The 24,936-nt window shown below is 40.5% G+C and overlaps 1 protein-coding gene across 3 annotated transcripts in view; it reads left to right on the top strand.

Moving 5' to 3' along the window:
• The window catches only part of MAP3K7 (mitogen-activated protein kinase kinase kinase 7), a 91,736-nt gene extending 67,014 nt beyond the window's left edge, over positions 1-24,722 (top strand). For 2 of the 3 annotated variants that reach the window (XM_040428772.1, XM_040428771.1), the window contains 4 exons: positions 3,188-3,299; positions 21,915-21,976; positions 22,112-22,227; positions 23,957-24,722. In XM_040428772.1, the coding sequence (XP_040284706.1) occupies positions 3,188-3,299; positions 21,915-21,976; positions 22,112-22,227; positions 23,957-24,137 (471 nt within the window). In that variant the 3' untranslated portion in view covers positions 24,138-24,722. The remainder of the gene's footprint in view (positions 1-3,187; positions 3,300-21,914; positions 21,977-22,111; positions 22,228-23,956) is intronic. The other variant, XR_005778313.1, reaches the window with a different exon arrangement.
• The last annotated feature ends 214 nt before the right edge of the window (positions 24,723-24,936 follow it).

Below are 24,936 nucleotides of genomic sequence, written 5' to 3'. Positions count from 1 at the left end.
AATAAAAACTGTGCCAAAACAGCTATTTTCTTGTTATCTTGCCTCACAAAAAGTGTAATATAGAGCAACCAAGAATCATATGTACCCTAAAATAGTACCAACAAAACTGCCACCCTATCCCATAGTTTCCAAAATGGGGTCTTTTTTCTGGAGTTTCTACTCTAGGGGTGCATCAGGGGGTCTTCAAATGTGACATGGCAACTTAAAATTATCCCAGTGAAATCTGCCCTCCAAAAAACATATGGCGTTCCTAAGGTAATAACTATGTTAGGAGGTATCACTATCTGTTTTAAAAGCAGAGAAATTGAAATTTTGAAAATTGCAAATTTTTCCACATTTTTGGTAAATTTGGTATTTTGTATAAATTAAAAATTTAATATTTTGACTCAACTCATTTATCACTGTCATGAAGTACAATATGTGACAAGAAAACCATCTCAAAATGGCTTGGATAAGTAAAAGCATTTTAAAGTTATTACCACATAAAGTGACACATGTCAGATTTGCAAAAAATGGCCTGGTCCTTATGGTGAACAATGGTAGGGTCCTTAAGGGGGTTAATATTATATATATATATATATATATATATAATGTGAGACAACCCCTTTATGAAAAATATGTCTCACTCAACCATTCAGTTATAAGATTTATGTCTGCCTGCGGCCACTGCCACGGGGACCTTACTGCATGCAGATTTATCTCCCATTAACGTCAATAATAAATCTATGCAATCGGATAGTATTTTATAATTTAACGCTTTATGAAAGGAAGCAGAGGATCTGAAGCTCAAATCCAGATGAAGAGAAAAAAAATATATACCGTATTTTTCGCCCCATAAGACGCACTTTTCCCCCCTAAAATGGGGGGAAAACATGGCAAAAAAAATAAAATGTGCGGCGCGTTGCGAGGTACATCGCAGGCTGCGCTGTATAGAAACAGCAGCCTGCAATGGACCAGACATCCGTGTACCTGGATAAGGGAGAGCCCGGCGGCCGCAGCACGTGCTTGTTTATCGGGATGGTCGCTGGGTGGTAGGGTCAGGTGGTGTGGCTAGTGCAGTGTAATAGAGAACGTCTGGCCCCGTCTGGTGGAGGTTGGCAGGGATTTGCAGGGGGAAGTTGATAGGAGCGTGCGAGCAGACAGATGAGGGGCGGAGCAGGCTTTCCTGCCACACATGCCTGCTCCTGTGTACGTGCCGTGGCATGGGGGCTGATCTGAGGTCTGAATGGGGCTGTTATTTAGATTGGGGCTCTTATCGGAGGTCTGATTGGGGGTCATTCACATTGGGGTCTGAGCTGAGGTCTTATTGGGGTCTTATTAACATGGTGGGTCTGATTGGTGGTCTGACCTGACGTAGGTGCGTCTTATAGGGCGAAAAATACGGTGTATATACAGTGGATATAAAAAGTCTACACAACCCTGTTAAAATGTCAGGTTTCTGTGATGTAAAAAAATGAGACAAAGATAAATCAATTCAGAATGTTTTCCACCTTTAATGTGACCTATAAACTGTACCACTCTATTGAAAAACTGAAATCTTTTAGGTGGAGGGAAGAAAACAAAAAAACAAAAATAATGTGGTTGCATAAGTGTACACACCCTCTTATTACTGGGGATGTAGCTGTGTTCAGAATTAAGCAATAACATTTAAAATCATGTTAAATAGGAGTCAGCATACACCTGCCATCATTTAAAGTGCCTCTGATTAACCCCAAATAAAGTTCAGCTGCTCTAGTTGGTCTTTCCTGAAATTTTCTTAGTCGCATCCCACAGCAAAAGCCATGGTCCACAGAGAGCTTCCAAAGCATCTGAGGGATCTCATTTCTAAAAGGTATCAGTCAGGAGAAAGGTACAAAAGAATTTCCAAGGCATTAGATATACCATGGAACACAGTGAAGACAGTTGTCATCAAGTGGAGAAAATATGGCATAACAGTGACATTACCAAGAACTGGACATCCCTCCAAAATTGAAAAGACGAGAAGAAAACTCATCTGGGAGGCTACCAAGAGGCCTACAGCAACATTGAAGGAGCTGCAGAAATATCTGGCAAGTATTGGCTGTGTGGTACATGTGCCAACAATCTCCTGTATTCTTCATATGTCTGGGCTATGGGGTAGAGTGGCGAGAAGAAAGCCTTTTCTTACGAAGAAAAACATCCAAGCCAGGCTACATTTTTCAAAAAACACATCTGAAGTCTCCCAAAAGCATGTGGGAAAAGGTGTTATGGTCTGATGAAACAAAGGTTGAACTTTTTGGCCATAATTCCAAATTATATGTTTGGCGCAAAAACAACACTGCACATCAACACCATACCCACAGTAAAACATGGTGGTGGCAGCATCATGCTTTGGGGCTGTTTTTTCTTCAGCTGGAACTGGGGCCTTAGTTAAGCTAGAGGGAATTATGAACAGTTCCAAATACCAGTCAATATTGGCACAAAACATTCAGGCTTCTGCTAGAAAGCTGAACATGAAGAGGAACTTCATCTTTCAGCATGACAACGACCCAAAGCATACATCCAAATCAACAAAGGAATGGCTTCACTAGAAGAATAAAGTTTTGGAATGGCCCAGCCAGAGCCCAGACCTAAATCTGATTGAAAATCTGTGGGGTGATCTGAAGAGGGCTGTGCATAGGAGATGCCCTCGCAATCTGACAGATTTGGAGTGTTTTTGCAAAGAGTGGGCAAAATGTGCCATGCTGATAGACTCATACCCAAAAAGACTGAGTGCTGTAATAAAATCAAAAGGTGCTTCAGCAAAGTATTAGGTTTAAGGGTGTGCACACTTATGCAACCATTTTATTTTATTTTTTAATTCTTTCCTCTACCTAAAAGATTTCAGTTTGTTTTTCAATTGATTTGTACAGTTTATAGGTTACATTAAAGGTGGAAAAAGTTCTGAAATAATTTTTCTCATTTTTTTTAAATCACAGAAACCTGACATTTTAACAGGGGTATGTAGACTTTTTATATCCACTGTATATTTGTGTGTGTGTGTGTGTGTAAATATATATATATTTTATAATCCAACATATTTTGCACCTAAATAAAAAAAGTTCTAAAAAAGGGGACATCACTTTACACCAAAAGTAGATTGATAACTAAGGCTTGATAACGGTTCTTGCCTCTTATGCTTGACAAAATCATTTCTTGACTTTGTTCTTGTGCTTCCTGTATTGTTCAGGAGAGCAGAAGTAGCAGCAGATCCTCAAGTCCTAGTGTAAGGATGATTACTACCTCAGGACCAACCCCTGACAAGCCGGCACGTGGTATTCCTTGGGTTCCTGATGATTCAGGTAGCATACAGATTTCACATTTTGCCGTTCATAGTAACTACGTCTGTGGTCCAAGTAAAGTGAGAACACCCATTGCTGATTTCTGCAGTAATGAAGGCAAAATGATATTACAGAACTGCATGCATAGTCATTTCCTAATAATTCATTGAGGTGACCAGGGCCAGATTCTTATTGCCAGCAGCTCTGCAGCAGTATTTTGGGTAATGTCCATTTCTAAGTGACATGATTCCTGCAATAATATGTTTAGGAATTTGTTATATATGCAATTCCTTTGGAGCTTTACAGATGTAGTATCGCTAGCGATCACAGTTTTCGCATAGCGTTACTAACCAATAGCGACTTTTCCTCCTTCCCTCCGAACTGTAACAGCAATAGACACCTAGGCCAGTAGATGGCAGTGTTAGCCTAAAGTACCTAACGACACTACACTCTATCTTCCTTTGCTCCATGACTAGTATACACAAATGCAAATTAAAAAATATAACTTTATTCTATAGCAATAAATAAAATATCTATCTGGAACATTTTAAACTTTTTTCTTATTACTGTACTACCTATCATCCATAATGTTTTTATAACCTTATTATGCAATCTACCATTTATAATTTTTTTTTTCTTAATTTATCATTAAAACATTTTCATTATAAATTTTTTTTTACCTATCATTAATGTTGTTTTTATGGATGCTATATTTTTAAAATAAATCATTATCTATTACCTACAATAGACGACATATAATCACACAAAATATATATGCCAAAAGCCGGTTATGTGCAAGCCAACAACCTATCCATGAGACAGGTACAGTCAGCATATCTTACAATGGCAGCCTTTTCAAGCCTATCTCTAATTTGACTAAGAGCTGGTAAGCTTCAAAGTTGCTTGAATCCTGTTGGATGGCTTGGGGGACCTGCGCACCTAGATCATTATGATTAGGGTGACAAAAATTTTAACTTTTTTATTATGCCAGTTAACTCTTCTCTCACTGATTAGGAGGGCTGCATAAAAATGTTACATTTTTTAATTGTCCTAACATTAATAACCTTTCTATATTGTTTTGTCATGTAAACTCATTTGCATAAACATGGGCGTATGGGAAAGAAATGCAAATTAGCAATTAGCAGAATCTGCCTTGGTTTTCAGCTGAAACACTATTTGCATGTCTTTCCCATATGCCCATGTTTATGCAAACGAATTTACATGACAAAACAGTATAGAAAGGTTATTAAATTAATGTTACGACAATTAAAACACTGAATTGGCATCCCAAAAAAATTTACAATTTGTCACCCTAATGATAATGATCTAGGTGCGCAGGTCCCCCAAGCAATCCAACAGGATTCAAGCAACTTTTGAGGTTTACCTGCTCTTAGTCAAATGAGAGATGGGCTTGAATGTCTCATTGCACACAAGGCTGCCATTGTAATGTATGCCTACTGGATAGGTTGTTGGCTTGCACATACCTGGCTTTTTGCATACAGCCTTTGTGTGATTATCTGTTCTATGTTGTCTATTGTGTTTTATAGATAATTTATTTTAAAAATAATATAGCATCTATCAAAAGAAATTATAAATGATAGGTAAAATAATAACTATGAAAAAAGGTTATGCATGACAGATGGCATAATGAGAATAAAAATAAAAAAAGATCTTCACGAATTTTTGAAGTGCCGATAGTCACAATAAAAAATTTCATTCAGAATATTCATGCTCAACACGATTGATAAAAAAAAAATGAAAAATGGAAATCTAAAAGGAGCCATGAAAATTTAAATAGTAAATATGTAAATATATGCTGTTATTCCGTGGCAACAGCTACAGTATAACATATCTATACTAAACAGATCGCCAGTCCCAGGCCAGCAATCGCTCTGATTGGCTAGTCTGTACAGACTAGCCAATCACAGGATCCTAATTGACTGTGGGGATCAGAACATTCTAAAACGTTTATAGTATATATCCCACCTCACTGTAGACTCTTGCTCTCATTGTGCCCCCCTAATTTCAAGGTGGCCGGCGGCAGCCGTCGATCCCCCTTACACCCCGATCTGTTTCAGGATGGCCGAGCGGTTAGCAGAGTGTCGGCATAAAGCTAACACTCTGTTTTAAACGGCCAACATCGGTGCTGGCACCAATGTCAGCTGTTTAACCCCTTCCATGCGGCGATCAATAGTGACCGCTGTATGTAAAGAGTTAACAGGAAGGGAGCTCCCTCTCCCATCCGGCTGCTGCTGTACATTTGCAGTGCCCCCCCACCCAATGCTTGACCAGCTCACAGAGGGAGGGAGGGGGTTCCCTCCCCCATTGGGCCACTGCCATGCTGTGGCAGCGTCCCAATGGTTACCATGGCAACCAGATGCCTTCACAGGCTTCCTGCTTGCCATGGTATAGCTAAACCTGCTTAGTGTACTCACAATACACTGCAGTACACTGTATAGTGTACTGCAGTGTATTATAGAGGCATCAGACCCACTGGATCTTCAAGAACAAAGTGGGTCTGGGTAAAAAAAAAAAATAATCAAATTTCTTCTTATAGCCGCACATTTATAATTGATTAAAAAAAGAAAATACACTACACATGTTTGATATTACCGCATCCGTAACGACCTGATCTATAAAAGGGTCATGTTACTTTCCCCACACGGTGAACGCCATAAAAAAAAAAAAACTATGATGGAATTGAAATTTTGCCCACCTCACTTCCCCAAAAAGGTATTAAAAATGAGCCCCTACATGAGACAATCGCCCAAAAAATGGAAAAAAAAAATATGGCTTTCAGAAAATGGAGACACAAACATGTTTTTTTTTTTAAATGCTTTTATTGTGTTAAAGTGAAATAAATTTTAAATAGTATACATATTAGGTATTGCCGCGTCCGTAACAACCAGCTCTATAAAAAATATCGTATGACCTAACCCCTCAGGTGAACACCATAAAAAATAAAATAAAAACTGTGTAATACCAAGCAATCAAAGTCATATGTACTCCAAAATAGTACCAATCACCTCATCCCGAAAAAAATTTGCCCCTACCCAAGACAATCGGCCAAAAAAGAACAAAAAACAAACAATGGGTCTCAGACTATGGCGACACTAAAACATGATTTTTTTTTTTTTTTTTTTGTTTCAAAAATACTGTTATTGTGTAAAACTTAAATAAAAAAAAAGTATGCATATTAGGTATCACCGTGTCCGTAAGAACCTACTGTACACCGTAAAAAAAGTGTCAAAAAAGCCATTTTTTTTTTTCACCTTACATCACAAGATATAGAGCAACCAAAAATCATATGTACCAATAAAACTGCCACCTTATCCCATAGTTTCCAAAATGAGGTCAAGTTTCACAAAGTGACTTCAGACCTTAACTGGTCCTTAAAAAGTGGATTTGTCACTTTCAAAATGATCCAGTCATGAAGTAGACATGGGAAATGTAAAGTAATAACTATTTTTGGAGGTATTACTTTCTATTATAAAAGTAGAGAAATTGAAATTTCCTAATTTTTTTCCAAATTTTTTGTAAATTTGGTATTTTTTTTTTATAAATAAAAATTGAAATATTTTGATTCTATTTTACCACTGTCGTGAAGTACAATATGTGACGAGTAAACAATCTCAGAATGGCCCAGATAAGTAAAAGCATTTTAAAGTTATTACCACATAAAGTGACACGTCAGATTTGCTAAAAATGGCCTGGTCCTTAAGGTGAAAAAGTGGCAGGGTCCTGAAAGGGTTAAATGTGTGTGTGTGTGTGTGTGTGTGTGTGTGTATATATACCAATGATGATTTATACATACGTGGTCTTCCCTCTCCAAAGTAGTCTGCACATAACACATATCGCTACTAGTTATACCAGTCTACACATAACATATACAGGTTCTTTTAAAAAAAATTAGCATATTGTGATAAAGTTCATTATTTTTTGTAATGTACTGATAAACATTAGACTTTCATATATTTTAGATTCATTACACACAACTGAAGTAGTTCAAGCCTTTTCTTGTTTTAATATTGATGATTTTGGCATACAGCTCATGAAAACCCAAAATTCCTATCTCAAAAAATTAGCATATTTCATCCTACCAATAAAAGAAAAGTGTTTTTAATACAAAAAAAAAAGGTAGTTATGCACTTAATACTTGGTCGGGAATCCTTTTGCAGAAATGACTGCTTCAATGCGGCGTGGCATGGAGGCAATCAGCCTGTGGCACTGCTGAGGCCCAGGATGCTTCGATAGCGGCCTTAAGCTCATCCAGAGTGTTGGGTCTTGCGTCTCTCAACTTTCTCTTCCCAATATCCCACAGATTCTCTATGGGGTTCAGGTCAGGAGAGTTGGCAGGCCAATTGAGCACAGTAATACCATGGTCAGTAAACCATTTACCAGTGGTTTTGGCACTGTGAGCAGGTGCCAGGTCGTGCTGAAAAATGAAATCTTCATCTCCATAAAGCTTTTCAGCAGATGGAAGCATGCAGTGCTCCAAAATCTCCTGATGGCTAGCTGCATTGACCCTGCCCTTGATAAAACACAGTGGACCAACACCAGCAGCTGACATGGCACCCCAGACCATCACTGACTGTGGGTACTTGACACTGGACTTCAGGCATTTTGGCATTTCCCTCTCCCCAGTCTTCCTCCAGACTCTGGCACCTTGATTTCCGAATGACATGCAAAATTAGCTTTCATCCGGAAAAAGTACTTTGGACCACTGAGCAACAGTCCAGTGCTGCTTCTCTGTAGCCCAGGTCAGGCGCTTCTGCCGCTGTTTCTGGTTCAAAAGTGGCTTGACCTGGGGAATGCGGCACCTGTAGCCCATTTCCTGCACACGCCTGTACACGGTGCCTCTGGATGTTTGTACTCCAGACTCAGTCCACTGCTTCCGCAGGTCCCCCAAGGTCTGGAATCGGTCCTTCTCCACAATCTTCCTCAGGGTCCGGTCACCTCTTCTCGTTGTGCAGCGTTTTCTGCCACACTTTTTCCTTCCCACAGACTTCCCACTGAGGTGCCTTGATACAGCACTCTGGGAACAGCCTATTCGTTCAGAAATTTCTTTCTGTGTCTTACCCTCTTGCTTGAGGGTGTCAATGATGGCCTTCTGGACAGCAGTCAGGTCGGCAGTCTTACCCATGATTACGGTTTTGAGTAATGAACCAGGCTGGGAGTTTTTAAAAGCCTCAGGAATCTTTTGCAGGTGTTTAGAGTTAATTAGTTGATTCAGATGATTAGGTTAATAGCTCGTTTAGAGTACCTTTTCATGATATGCAACTTTTTTGAGATAGGAACTTTGGGTTTTCATGAGCTGTATGCCAAAATCATCAATATTAAAACAAGAAAAGGCTTGAACTACTTCAGTTGTGTGTAATGAATCTAAAATATATGAAAGTCTAATGTTTATCAGTACATTACAGAAAATAATGAACTTTATCACAATATGCTAATTTTTTTAAAAGAACCTGTAATGTCGCCACTAGGAATATGAGTCTGTACATAACATAACAGTAATATAAATAAATACAATATATCTGTATCCACCAATCTATTATATATCTGTATACAACGCTCTATTTTATATCTGTATACACCGCTTCATTATATATCTGAATACCGCTCTCTGTTTATATCTGTATCCACTGCTGTTATGTATCTGTATACACCGCTCCATTATATATTTGTGTATATCTGTGTTTTCGACACTTTCTACATAGTACACAGATTTAAATACATTACTCTTTTTTTTTTTCATTGGATTTAGTTTCAGACAGTCTTATTTTACTTTCCTTTGGTTACTTTTTATAATTTTTCTGTTTTATTTTGTATGTTTCTTATTATAAAATAATAAATAAAAGCTTTTTCCCCCTCTAAACCCTGAAAGAGCTAAATAAATTCTTCAGTATACAGTATTCCTGCCATTTCTGTCCACATGCCCTCTACCATGTGTGTAATAGGCTTGTTAACCACTTACCGTCACGCTAACGCCGAAAGGCGTCATTTCTGCGGCGCTCCCAGGTCACACTAACGCCGATTGGCGTCATCTCGCGTGAGCCGAGATTTCCTGTGAACGCGCGCACACAGGCGCGCGCGCTCACAGGAACGGAAGGTAAGAGTTGATCTCCAGCCTGCCAGCGGCGATCGTTCGCTGGCAGGCTGGAGATGTGATTTTTTTTTAACCCCTAACAGGTATATTAGACGCTGTTTTGATAACAGCGTCTAATATACCTGCTACCTGGTCCTCTGGTGGTCCCCTTTGTTTGGATCGACCACCAGATGACACAGGTAGCTCAGTAAAGTAGCACCACTACACTACACTACACCCCCCCCCCCCCCCCCGTCACTTATTAACCCCTTATTAGCCCCTGATCACCCCATATAGACTCCCTGATCACTCCCCTGTCATTGATTACCCCCCTGTCATTGATCACACCCCTGTAAAGCTCCATTCAGATGTCCGCATGATTTTTACGGATCCACTGATAGATGGATCGGATCCGCAAAACGCACACGGACGTCTGAATGGAGCCTTACAGGGGCGTGATCAATGACTGTGGTGATCACCCCATATAGACTCCCTGATCACCCCCTGTCATTGATTACACCCCTGTCATTGATCACCCCCCTGTAAAGCTCCATTCAGACGTCCGCATGATTTTTACGGATCCACTGATAGATGGATCCGCAAAACACATACAGGCGTCTCCCTGGAGCCTTCCAGGGGGGGTGATCACCCCATATAGACTCCCTGATCACCCCCCTGTCATTGATCACCCCCCCTGTCAGGCTGCATTCAGATGTCTGTATGATTTTTACGGATCCACGGATACATGGATCGGATCCGCAAAACACATACGGACATCTAAATAGAGCCTTATAGGGGGGTGATCAATGACAGGGGGGTGATCACCCCATATAGACTCCCTGATTACCCCCCTGTCATTGATCACCCCCCTGTAAGGCTCCATTCAGACATTTTTTTGGCCCTAGTTAGCGGAATTATTATTTTTTTTTTTCTTACAAAGTCTCATATTCCACTAACTTGTGTCAAAAAATAAAATCTCACATGAACTCACCATACCCCTCACGGAATCCAAATGCGTAAATTTTTTTAGACATTTATATTCCAGACTTCTTCTCACGCTTTAGGGCCCCTAGAATGCCAGGGCAGTATAAATACCCCACATGTGACCCCATTTCGGAAAGACACCCCCAGGTATTCCGTGAGGGGCATATTGAGTCCATGAAAGATTGAAATTTTTGTCCCAAGTTAGCGGAAAGGGAGACTTTGTGAGAAAAAAATAAAAAATACAAAACTTGTGCCAAAAAACAAAATTTCTATGAACTCGCCATGCCCCTCATTGAATACCTTGGGGTGTCTTCTTTCCAAAATGGGGTCACATGTGGGGTATTTATACTGCCCTGGCATTCTAGGGGCCCCAAAGCGTGAGAAGAAGTCTGGAATATAAATGTCTAAAAAAATTTACGCATTTGGATTCCGTGAGGGGTATGGTGAGTTCATGTGAGATTTTATTTTTTGAGTAGTCTGGTATCCAAATGTCTAAAAATGCCCTCCTAAAAGGAATTTGGGCACCTTTGCGCATCTAGGCTGCAAAAAAGTGTCACACATCTGGTATCTCTGTATTCAGGAGAAGTTGAGGAATGTGTTTTGGGGTGTCTTTTTACATATACCCATGCTGGGTGAGATAAATATCTTGGTCAAATGCCAACTTTGTATAAAAAAATGGGAAAAGTTGTCTTTTGCCAAGATATTTCTCTCACCCAGCATGGGTATATGTAAAATGACACCCCAAAACACATTCCCCAACTTCTCCTGAGTACGGAGATACCAGATGTGTGACACTTTTTTGCAGCCTAGGTGGGCAAAGGGGCCCATATTCCAAAAAGCACCTTTCGGATTTCACAGGTCATTTACCTACTTACCACACATTAGGGCCCCTGGAAAATGCCAGGGCAGTATAACTACCCCACAAGTGACCCCATTTTGGAAAGAAGACACCCCAAGGTATTCCGTGAGGGGCATGGCGAGTTCCTAGAATTTTTTATTTTTTGTCAAGTTAGTGGAAAATTATGATTTTTTTTTTATTATTTTTTTTTCCATACAAAGTCTCATATTCCACTAACTTGTGACAAAAAATAAAAACTTCCATGAACTCACTATGCCCATCAGCGAATACCTTGGGGTCTCTTCTTTCCAAAATGGGGTCATTTGTGGGGTGTTTGTACTGTCTGGCCATTGTAGAACCTCAGGAAACATGACAGGTGCTCACAAAGTCAGAGCTGCTTCAAAAAGCGGAAATTCACATTTTTGTACCATAGTTTGTAAACGCTATAACTTTTACCCAAACCATTTTTTTTTTACCCAAACATATTTTTTTTATCAAAGACATGTAGAACAATAAATTTAGAGCAAAATTTATATATGGATCTCGTTTTTTTTGCAAAATTTTACAACTGAAAGTGAAAAATGTCATTTTTTTGCCAAAAAATCGTTAAATTTCGATTAATAACAAAAAAAGTAAAAATGTCAGCAGCAATGAAATACCACCAAATGAAAGCTCTATTAGTGAGAAGAAAAGGAGGTAAAATTCATTTGGGTGGTAAGTTGCATGACCGAGCAATAAACCGCTAAAGTTGTGGAGTGCCGATTTGTAAAAAAGGGCCTGGTCTTTAGGGGGGTATAAACCTGTGGTCCTTAAGTGGTTAATTCGCTCATCTTTCAGCAACATGTTACAGTACCTACATAAAGAGCAGCAGGAACATGAGAAGTGAGCAGAAAGGAGAGGATCGCTGCCTCATTAACTACATTATATTCATGCTCTATTAGCTATATTCTTCTTGCCACCTGTAGCCTGAAAAATAGTCTCATAAAATTGTGTTTTATTATGTCAAAGGGAATGGCACATATAAAGAACATGTTATCTTGTGTCCTGGCTCTTTTTGTTCCCTAGAGTGTTTATATTCATATCTTGCAGCTTTCTTTGGTTATATTACAATAGGCTTGTTAATTAGCTCATTTTTTGAAACCTTTGTGCACCTCTGTTTAATATCCGTCATAGAGAGGTATATTTTGTGCCTGTGTCTAAAAGCACTTTATTAGGGTCACATACAATATAGATCCCGGGTTGTCTCCAGGTTCATATGAACCCTGGGGCGATAAATCTCAGTGGGCCCCCCACACAGTATAATGACCCCGCAGTGGCCCTCCATTCAGAATAATCACCCCCAGTCACCCCCCATTCAGAATAATAGCACCCAGTGGCCCCTGTATGAGGGGGGCACTAGGTGTCATACTGTATGGGGCTCATTAAACTGTGTAAGGGGCCCCCACTAGCTAGAGCTGACTGGGCCCCACAGCAAATTTTTGTACGTGGTTATAATGGAAAATAATAGCATTCTTTAATACAGAATGCTAAGTAAAATGTCCATTAAGGGTTAAAATAATTACTTACCTCATCCACTTGGTCACGCAGCCGTCTTCTTTCTTCTTCTTGAAGGACCTGCCCTGAAGTCATCGCGTTCAACACGTGGTGAGCGCGATGACGTCAGCGCAGGAAGCAGAAAGAAGGCTATACCGGCTGCGCGATCAAGTGGATGAGGTGAGTTTATATATTTTTTCCCCTCAATGGACATTTTGGTTAGCATTTGGTATTAAGATTGCTATTACTTTTCCTTATAACCATGTTAGAAGGGAAAATAATAAAATCAACAGAACATCTAACCCAAACCCGAACTTCAGTGAAGAAGTCCGGGTTCGTGTCTGGGTACCACATTCAGTTTTTTTTATCACACGCGTGCAAAACACAGTAAAACGCTTTGCACTCTCATGGAAAAAAAACTGAACAACGCAATCGCAGACAAAACTGACTGAAATTGCATGCGCACTCACGTAGGTTTCCCGCAATGCACCCGGGCCTCACCAGCGACACTCGTGTGAAAGAGGCCATAGAGTCAGAATAAGCAATAGTACAGTCGTGGCCAAATGTTTTGAGAATTACATAAATATTGGAAAAGTTGCTGCTTAAGTTTTTATAATAGCAATTTGCATATACTCCAGAATGTTATGAAGAGTGATCAGATGAATTGCATAGTCCTTCTTTGCCATGAAAATTAACTTAATCCCCAAAAAAACTTTCCACTGCATTTCATTGCTGTCATTAAAGGACCTGCTGAGATCATTTCAGTAATCGTCTTGTTAACTCAGGTGAGAATGTTGACGAGCACAAGGCTGGAGATCATTATGTCAGGCTGATTGGGTTAAAATGGCAGACTTGACATGTTAAAAGGAGGGTGATGCTTGAAATCATTGTTCTTCCATTGTTAACCATGGTGACCTGCAAAGAAACGCATGCAGCCATCATTGCGTTGCATAAAAATGGCTTCACAGGCAAGGATATTGTGGCTACTAAGATTGCACCTCAATCAACAATTTATAGGATCTTCAAGGAAAGAGGTTCAATTCTTGTTAAGAAGGCTTCAGGGCGTCCAAGAAAGTCCAGCAAGCGCCAGGATCGTCTGCTAAAGAGGATTCAGCTGCGGGATCGGAGTGCCACCAGTGCAGAGCTTGCTCAGGAATGGCAGCAGGCAGGTGTGAGCGCATCTGCACGCACAGTGAGGCGAAGACTTTTGGAAGATGGCCTGGTGTCAAGAAGGGCAGCAAAGAAGACGGAAAAACGGAACAGAAACGGAAACAAAAAACGGAACAACGGATCCATGAAAAACGGACCGCAAAACACTGAAAAAGCCATACGGTCGTGTGCAATAGGCCTAAGTGTCATGTAATTGTCGATAAAAGCCTTTGAAACATATGAAGTGCGTGTAATTCAGGGCTGTGGAGTCGGTAGATAAATGTTCCGACTCCTCAGTTTTATGTACTTCCGACTCTCCGACTCCTCTGTATTAATATGCAAATGTATTTTATACATTCCTTGAGGGAAAGAAACGAAACCTACCACAGGACTACTGGCTGGGAAGCCAACAGTCTACTGTATTGCACAGTTTAAGCAAAAGACAAACACAATGAAAACAAAGTTTTATTAATTTTTTTTTTTATTAATCAATCAAGTGGCTGGATAGTAGCAGCAGGCATTTCTCCTTTGTGCTTATCTGCTGCTGAAGATAGGGCAGTGGGAGGATCCAGGAAGGGGCATTTATTCTAAAACATGATTTTCCTAGGAGAATCCCATAGTCATGTTTAAAGTTTAAGCTAACAATCAGAGTTTACAAGTTTTTATAGCCTTAGCTAAATGACAGCAGTTTTTCCAATGGTTTACAGCTTCAGTCTTGAACTATTGGCCCTCCATTCCCTTCACTTATACAAGTGTCTCATTCTCTAGTCCTGCAAAAAACATATTTATTTAATCCCTTATCAGTGAGAGGCGAGGTTACACATGGACGCTGTGTTCCCTGTAAAGGCGGAACACAACACTATGGAAAGTATAAGTATTGCAGCTCCTAATTGTGCGTTGCGTGCCATATAGTGAAGCACATGAAAAGCATGCTTCTTCACGGTCACTTAACGTGTTCGTTTTGCGGTTACGTGAGGCACTGCATGCATTGGTCTTTATTCTTACAGTAGAGAAGTCATTAATTATAACTTTTTGTGAATTGGGACATTTAAACTTGCTTTTTTTTTTTTTATTCCAATCTAAATTTAGTAGGAGTCGGAGTCGGTGCATTGTTTGCCGACTCCGACTCCAGGTACCCAAAATTGCCCTCGACTCCGACTCCACAGCCCTGGTGTAATTATATTTCACTACATCACAGAAACAACTGAAACAAAGATCTAAAAGCAGTTTAGCAGCAAACTTTGTGAAAACTAATATTTGTGTCATTCTCAAAACTGTTGGCCACGACTGTACACAGCGGAACAGAGAGGGGTGGCTGCCATGTACTCGCTCTGCAATCCGCAATCTGCAACTTCTCCCTACTCATGCCAGGTCTAAAAAAGGTGGTGTGGGCAGGCAAGGGGATACAGTTATTTCCATACAGTTATTGGATAGCACCACCATACAGTGACCGGATAAAAGGGTATAGGAGGGCACAGTACATAGAATGACAAGGGGCACTGTACATGGTATGGTAAGAGTGTACAATACAGGGTAAAAAGAGGCACAGTACGGGGTGGGCGGCACGGTCACATGACCCTGTGACGTTAGAAGGTCCTTATAGTGCATGCAGTTTAGACACCGCCATAATGAGAGTCAGAGGACTGAGACAGGTGACCGGGACACTGTGTGGACAGGAGAGGTGGACACAGCAAGTAGGTGGAAAGGGCTCTGAGGAGGATTTATACAAGTAGTGGCAGGAGGTCTGTGCACGGGAGCAATAGGAGATAGGAGGGTGGAACAGGAGCTCTGGATACATGAGGGAGGAAAGGAGACAGAAGGGGCCACATGAGGAGTGAGATGAGAGAAGGACAGGCTATGGGGGGCACACTCACTCAGACTGTCTGCTCCTCTTCACAGTTCTGCTCTGCTGGGGTATCTCTCCTCCTCAGCCAGCACTTCCTGTGTAGAGCGGGCACGTCGGAACCGCGTAAGGCAGTGCTTCTCAATTATTTTCTGTCATGCCCCCCCTAGGAAGAAGAAAACATTTCGCGCCCCCCGCGCGACTGTAAATAGTATCATTTGTCTATAACATTTTTATAAGTACACCTCTGCATAACACTGTATCCTTATTAACGTATAAGAGAATAAAAAAAGAAAAATGTGGATCGGACACACACTTATGGGGGGATCTGTGGATGACGGACACTTATGGGGGGGATCTGTGGCTGGCACTGTTATATATGTGCCATCCACAGACCCCCCTCCCCATAACAGTGCCATCCACAGTGCCCCCCCCCCCCCCCAGCCCATAACAGTGCCATCCACAGACCCCCACCCCTAAACTGTGCCATCCACAGATTCCGTGTGCCCGCCGCCGTTTAAAGTTATTAAACATGCCCCCCTCACTCCTAATAGTACCGTATATCCGAATTTCTTCTGTATAATGCCGGCAGGCGGGGCCGGGCGGCCGGCGCGTCCCTCAGTGACGTCACTTGTCTGCGCCGCCTGCTTCATTCATAAAGCAGGCGGCGCAGGCACGTGACATCACTGAGGGACGCGCTGGCCGCCCGGCCTGCCTGCCGGCATTATACAGAAGAAATTCGGATATACGGTACTATTAGGAGTGAGGGGGGGCATGTTTAATAACTTTTAATTCAAGAATACATTTTATATTAGTATACCGGAGGGAGCAGTGGGGCTGGGCTATAGTACAGTGACCGCACCGCCCCACTGCTATTGCCGGCCCCCAGCTCCTCCTCCCAGTCCCTCCCCCGGCCCCCGCTTCTTACGACGCGTCCAGCGCCTGCGCTGGCCTCTGATCAGACGGAAGATGAGCGCTTCCACAATGGAAGCGCTCATCTCCCTGCCGCATATTACACTGCGAGCTGTCGGCCGCCCGGCGCCCCTGTTGCTATGGCGCCCCTTTACGGAGCCTGGCGCCACCCCTGGGGGGCGCGCCCCACTATTTGAGAAGCACTGGCGTAAGGTAAGGTGCTGCTCTGCTGGAGTGAAGAGCGGGCGTGTCTGAAGCTGGTAAGGTGCTGCTCTGCTGCAGTGAAGAGCGGGCATGTCTGAAGCTCCAAAGCACAGTAGCTTGTAAGGGGGACAGCGGCAGTCAGACTCTGCATTCTGCCGAAAAAAGGCTTTCCTGTGACTAAGCTCCCAGCGCTCCAGGGATGAGCGCTTCCATCTGTATTGATAGAAGCGCTCATAGCAGCGCAGTGGGCCCAGCCCCCCTTCCTCCCCAGTGGGCCCGGGTATGCCGGGTGCTAACGCCAGCACTGTATGGATCTCTAAGGCTCTTTATGGGAGCTGTAATGGTCCTATTAGTGGTCCCCAAAACAAATATAACCAAAGAAAGCCGCAAGATATGAATAACCTCACTCTAGGGAACAAAGTCAGGACACAAGATGACCTGTTCTTTACATGTGCCATTCCCTTTGACATAATAAAACACAACTTTGAGACTATTTTGCAGGCTACAGGTGGCAAGAATAATATAGCTAACCGAGCATAAATATACTTAATGAAGCAGAAAAGCAGCGCATGGCTACATTGTATTTTAGTGGTATCCACTTTTACAGTACTTCTGCGCTAATCCTGCAGGAGTAATCCCGCAGATCCTGTCATTGGATGCTGAATTCCTGTTAGACTGGGTGCAAATACCCAAAATGTTATGCAGAAGTCCTTGAGTTGTCCTCTTCTAATAAGTTGGTGAAAATGTTCCTTGCAACTGGTTTTTAGAGTCCTCCATGGCAAAGCTGACTAGCGAGGCAATGATACTGTGCTGTCATGCCAGTGTGATCTTGAACATGGCACACTCAGCACATGGAGCCTCTACTGTCCTATATCAGGGCTCATTGTGCGCCCCCATTATTGACTAGAAGTAATGCTTCAAGGGGTGAATACCTCCATAATACATTTTCTTTTGGAATGTGCCTTTTTTTTTAAAAACCTTTGTGCACATCAGTTTAATATCCGTCATGGAGTAAACTATTTTTCAGGCTACAGGTGGCAAGAAGAATATAGCTAATAGAGCATGAATATAATGTAGTTAATGAGGCAGCGATCCTCTCCTTTCTGCTCACTTCTCATGTTCCTGCTGCTCTTTATGTAGGTACTGTAACATGTTGCTGAAAGGTGTATTGGGTTGTTAATGAGCGAATTAACAAGCCTATTACACACACATGGTAGAGGGCATGTGGACAGAAATGGCAGTGTATAATGAAGCGGTATATACAGATATAAAATAGAGCGTTGTATACAGATATATAATAGATTAGTGGATACAGATATGTTGTATTTATTTATATTACTGTTATGTTATGTACAGACTCATATTTCTAGTGGCGACATTATGTGTTGTGTAGACTGGTATAACTAGTAGCGATATATGTTGTGTGCAGACTACTTTGGAGAGGGAAGACCACGTATGTATAAATCATCATTGGTCATACCATATGAAGACTTCCGAGTGCTGGTAAGATACACCGTATCAAATTGAAAGATCTATGAAGCAGGCCATCCTGAAAATAGGGGAAGGAAGTGGGGGCGGGGGATCGCGCTACCGCTCGGCCATCTTGAAATTCAGGACCCTGCCATTTTTCACCTTAAGGACCAGGCCATTTTTAGCAAATCTGACATGTCACTTTGTGGTAATAACTTTAAAACGCTTTTACTTATCCAGGCCATTCTGAGATGGTAATACCTCCTAAAATAGTTTATTACTTTACATTTCCCATATGTCTACTTCATGATTGGATCATTTTGAAAATTATATTTTATTTTTTTCTGACGTTAGGACGACGTTTAAGGACTAGTTAAGGTCTGAAGTAATTTTTTGACCCCATTTTGGAAACTACGGGATAAGGTGGCAGTTTTGTTGGTACTATTTTAGGGTACATATGATTTTTGGTTGCTCTATATTTTGTGATGTAAGGTGACAAAAAATGGCTTTTTGACACACACTTTTTTTTTATGGTGTTCACCTGAGGGGTTAGGTCGTCTGATATTTTTATACAGCAGGTCCTTACGGATGTGGCGATACTGAATATGTATACTTTTTTATTTATTTAAGTTTTACACAATAACAGCATTTTAGAAACAAAAAAAATCATGTTTTAGTGTCTCCATAGTCTGAGAGCCATAGTTTTTTTTATTTTTTGGGCGATTGTCTTAGGTAGGAGCTCATTTTTGCGAGATGAGGTGACTTATTGGTACTATTTTGGAGTACATATGACTTTGTGATCGCTTGGTATTCTACTTCTTGCAATGTAAGGTGACGACAAAAAAATGGCTTTTTTGAGTTCATTTTTTATGGTGTTCATCTGAGGGGTTATGTCATGTGATATTTTTATAGAGCTGGTTGTTACGGACACAATACCCAATATGTCTACTTTTATTTATTTTACTTTAACACAATAAAAGCAATTTAGAAAAAACAAAACATGTTTTTGTGTCTCCATTTTCTGAAAGCCATATTTTTTCCGTTTACCATGGTAACCACTGGGACGCTGCCACAGCATGGCAGTAGCCCAATGGGGGAGGGAGCCCCCTTTCTCTGTGAACTGGTCAAGCATGGGGGTCGCTGCAACTGCACAGTAGCAGTCGGATGGGAGAGGGAGGGAGCTCCCTTCCTGTTAACCCTTCCCATACATGCGTGCAAGGGGTTAAACGGCTGACCGATGTTGGCCATTTCAAACACTCAGCCATGCTGAAACAGATCGGGCGGAAGGGCAATCAGCAGCGCTGTGGCCATCCATCTTGAAATTAGGGGGGCACAATGAGAGCAAGAGCCTACAGGGAGGGGGTATATTATATATACTGTAAACATTTTAGAAGGTTCTGATCCCCCACAGTCAATGACTGTGGAGATTAGAACCTTTCAGCCGGCATTAGGATCCTGTGATTGGCTAGTCTTTACAGACTAGCCAATCAGAGTGATTGCTGGCCTGGGACTGGCGATCTGTTTAGTATAGATATGTTATACTGTAGCTGTTAGATATTTTATTTATTGCCACGGAATAATGCCATATTGTTACTATTTTCTTATTTTTTTAATTTTCATGGCTCCTTTTTATATATTTCTATTTTTCATTTTTATGTTGATCAATTGTGTTGAGCGTGGCACTTTGAGAATTCATGAAGATCGTATTTTATTCTTATCCTTATTATGCTATCTGTCATCCATAACCTTTTTTTTTTTTATTATTTTACCTATTAAAGGGGTTTTCCCATCTCAGACAATGGGGGCATATCGCTAGGGCTGCATAAAAATTTTCCGTTTTCTAATTGTCCTAACATTTGTATTCAATAACCTTTCCATACTGTTTTGTCATGTAAACTCATTTGCATAAACATGGGCATATGGGAAATACATGCAAATGGTGTTTCAGCTGAAAAACAAGGCAGATTCTGCTAACTACTAATTTTGTATTTCTTTCCCATACGCCCATGTTTATGCAAATGGGTTTACATGACAAAACTGTATAGAAAGTTTATTAAATTAATGTTAAAACAATTAAAAAACTGCAAATTTTTATGCAGCCCTCCTAAGTAGCGAGAGAAGTTATCTGGCAGCCAAAAAAATAATTTACAATTTTTGTCACCTTAATGATAATGATCTAAGTGCGCTGGTTCCCCAAGCCATCCAACAGGATTTAAGCAACTTTGAGGCTTACCAGCTCTCAGTCAGATGAGAGATGGGCTTGAATGTCTCATTGCACACACGACTGCCATTGTAAGGTATGCTGACAGCACCTTTCTCCTGGATCGGTTGTTGGCTTGCACATACCTGGCTTTTAGCATACAGCCTTTGTGTGATTATCTGTTCTATGTTGTCTATTGTATGTCATAGATAATGATTTATTTTAAAAATAATATAGCATCTATAAAAAAAATATTATAAATGATAGGTAAAATAATAACTATAAAAATGTTCATTAATAGATAAAATAATAACTATAAAAAAGTATACTAATAGAATAATTATAAAAAAAGAGTCTGGAGTATTGGTGTTTTCTTTCAGGATCGCAATACCTGTAGCTTTAAATGACAGTCGCAAGGTGTCATTCATTCATCACTTCATTAGTCTATGCGCCATCTGCTGGTTACAAAACCAAATTGCATACTGAATTTTTTTACTATTCTTTTTTACGTGCTTGGTAGCCAAACAGATGAAACAGGATATCGCTCTGCGCTTATGCGATTCCACTATGATCGCTAGCGCTGCTACATCTGTACATTTCTGGTGCCCGGTACTATGGTCTACCTCTCAGAAAGAATAGAATTTCTTCAGGATTTTTGCTTCCTGTGTTTTGCAGTTATTGTCACTTATGTGTGTAAAAGTGAACGGCAGCAGCACTGAACTAGACATGGTCGCTACACTATGGAGCTGTGATGTCCCGCTGCAGCAGCCCCTAAAACAGCTGATGGGCCTGGGTACCAGGACTCCGACTCTTGCCGATCTGATATTGATGAACTATCCTAAGAATAGGTCATCCATATTCAACTTTTGGAAAAGCCCTTTAAAGTGCATAATGATATAAAATTATTTCTGCCTGGTTACAGTTAGGCCCCTACACAGATATCCAGCTATCTGGCTGAGTTTTCCTCCGTTGTTAGGCAGAAAATGTCTAAGGTGAATTGTGCCAGAACTGATCCCATAGTTTTGTATGGGATCCAGCACATACATCCAGAGCATCAGTTGTGATGCCAGATGCCAAACATCGCCGGACAGAAAAAGCTGCATGCTCAGTTCTGTCCAGCACCATCAGTGGTTAGACGCTGATCTGTGCAGTGTACATGTATCATTTGAGTCCGGCTCCAGCATAAAACAAGTGGCCAGGAACAACTGATACATATGAACCTAGCCTTAGAATGGCTGCTTCTCCTCTGTAATTGTAAAAATCACATGCTTTATCCTTTGGAAAATGCAGTGTATGTACAGTATAGAATTGTGTGGTCAGTCACACTTGGGTCACTTTTGTTAAGATGTTTGTATTGAGGTGTATTGTGTCCTTTTTACATAGACATAAGCCATTTATCCACATTTATGTTACAGATACCAATGGGTCAGATAACTCAATCCCAATGGCTTACCTTACTCTGGATCATCAGCTACAAGTTAGTATAAGGATTTAATCTTCATTAGTCTTTATAAGCAAACTGTTAATGCTTTTGCTTTTTTATAGTTTTCTCATTTGACATGTGACGTGCCACTTGTGAGTAGTTGATGTAATCTTTGATTTTGATTTTCAGCCTCTAGCTCCATGTCCAAACTCCAAAGAATCTATGGCTGTGTTTGAACATCACTGCAAAATGGCACAGGAATACATGAAAGTTCAGACAGAAATTGCATTATTACTTCAACGAAAGTAAGTGCTTGTGCCACTAGTCTATGGCGGTGTAAGTTATTGTACGTTTATATTAGATGATGTGTAAATTTAGGATATTATGCCCACCACTATCAGTAACCTCAAAAGGGGTTTATATAAAACTTTATCATCACTGTATAAATGAAAAGTTCTCAAACTTTATACCATACTTTGGGTTTTAATTCCTCACCATTTTCAAGAATATAAATGAATGTTTTCATTCATGGGCAGAAAACAAGTCCCCCAACTCTCAGCTGAAGTAATTACTATTATATTCAGTATAAGCAATACTCTGAGCTTAGAGGGTATTTCAGCCAAATAATAAAAGGTTTCCAGTTGGATAGAAGTGGTGTTAGAAAAAAAAAAAGGGGCTTATACCCACTTCACTTATCTTTTGCCATTCTGACAGTCCCCGGGTCTCTGCTTCATTCCACTTTTTGCTCCTGTCCCGTGTCGGAACCTTAGCGGGAAGTGGAGAACAGTGGGGACCCGAGCATGGATTAGCAGCGGTAGGGTGAGCGTAAGCTCTGTTGTTGTTATTATTATTATTATTATTATTTTTTTTTTTTAAAATTTGCACCATCTGAAAACAGCTGCAACCTTTTTATTTGGTCGGAATACCCCTTTATTACATCATCCGCAGCTGCTCAAATCTCAGGCTAGACTAGAATCAACTATGTTGACTTCTCAGCTAAACTAGGCAGGTTCTGCTTTGCTGGCAGTTAAATGTAAAGGAGAATGTTTTCGTTCACTGACAGCAAAAAAAACTTTTATCTAATGAGGATTTAAAACAAAATCGATCAGGAAGTTGTATATTTTCCCATTATATATTGGTTAGGCTTTATTTACAGTGTATATAGAACCAGAACCTCTCCTTGTTGATGGGACATTAACTATAATTGCCATATTTTTTGGACTATCGAGTGCACTTTTATGCAACCAAAGAATCTTACTAAAAGGTCCCAGAGAATGCAGTAGAGGCGCATACCAAAACAGTGCAAATTAACAAGATGCCACTACTATCTCCTGTACATCCTGATGATTCTCAGCTCAATAAATAGGTCATAGGTGATGGCAGGGGAAAATGTAAGGCACCACCTAACTTGACAGTAATATGTTGGGGCCTGTCCATTAATTCAGGCAGATGACAGCAGGGAATTCTCCACTTACACCACAATGTTAGCTAGAAGCTTTTATTTCTGCATGTCTTAGACGGTTGTCTTGCTTTTTTTTCAGACCGTCAACGCTATGTTGTCCTCCAGCACCCTAGTAAACATAGTGATGGCCTCCAAAGGACTCCATGTATCACCAAGAATATATCCCCTATTTACACTAGACCACCAGATAATGTTAATCCCTTTAATATACCCTCCTAGATCCTCATGTATAAACCACTCGTTCACACTAGACCACCACCATATATTAACCCTCCCAAAACACTGTGGACCACTGGTTTGACCACACCGCAGCTCTGAATACTATGGAATAAAATATTAACCCCCACCACAGTTAGGGACATTTCTTAGATTACTAGAAAGTTTTATTTAGTGAGTTTATTCTTTTTTTCCTCGTTCTGCATCCAGGCATGTCATCCAGGTCATTGATGAGAAATCAGTCGGCAAGAGGATAAATGTGCTTGCCAACTTAGTGCCAGGGTTTTTAGTTTTGCATATATTGCATTTTTGGTTTACTGTGCAAAATATATTTATTCTTGCCTTCATGTTTGTAGTCAAGAAGTAGTAGCAGAACTTGACCAGGATGAAAAAGACCAACAAAATACATCTCGTCTGGTACAGGAGCACAAAAAGCTTTTAGATGAAAACAAAAGCCTTTCAACGTATTATCAGCAATGCAAGAAACAGTTGGATGTTATCAGAAGCCAGCAACAGAAACGCCAAGGAACGTCCTGATTCAGATCAGTTACGAGATGACCTCTCGCTACTGTGCAATTAAAGACAATTTGCAAACTTTCCATTGTTACTTTAAGCATGAAAATGGATTTTTTTGGATCAGCACATGAAACTGCTGGATAAACTACAGCCATTAAGGGGTTGATGTGAACTATTGGTGTATGCATGTTTCATGCCTGTGGAAGGTCCTAATCCGTTATATATGAATAGTTTGATTAATCTTCTTTTATATGTAATGCTGAACTTTGCTTCTTAAAGAATGTCAAAGATCCTGCTTTTCAAAGAATTTATTTTTTTGGTAACAAACTGCATTTTAGTCCGCTCGCTAATACGATTTTCCAGTTCCTCCAATTGACCGTTTCAGGTATTTTATGTCTTATCGTATTCCTGTAGTTCAGTAATTTATGTTTTACTATCAGTGTGTGGAGAAAGGAAATGTGGGGGTGAGAAACATTGAAATAAAAGCAGGTTTGTTTAAAAAAAAAAAAGAAAAAAAGCTGTATACACATTCAATGAGAATGACTTTTCATGCTCTACAGTCTGAACTGAATTAAAGTACAGTAAAGGAACATCATGCTTTTAAGATAATCATTCCAATCTTGTTGGGTTATGGGACATTTTTACATTAATTATTGAAATTCTAAGAGAACATTCTTAGTGTCTAAATGGAGCAGACGGTCTGTGCAGGTAGATGACTTGTGCGTCGTAGTAATAAATGCTGTTCACCAGACGCAGAATGTAGTCATGAAAAGCAGTAGTTTGTACTTCTCAGTGTTCCGTTATGTGGAAAGTAAAGACA

This window comes from Bufo bufo, chromosome 4 (assembly GCF_905171765.1).
Source record: "Bufo bufo chromosome 4, aBufBuf1.1, whole genome shotgun sequence".
NCBI lineage: Eukaryota > Metazoa > Chordata > Amphibia > Anura > Bufonidae > Bufo > Bufo bufo.
The sequence above is the reverse complement of the archived record's forward strand: the minus strand, read 5'-3'. Positions and strand labels throughout refer to the sequence as shown.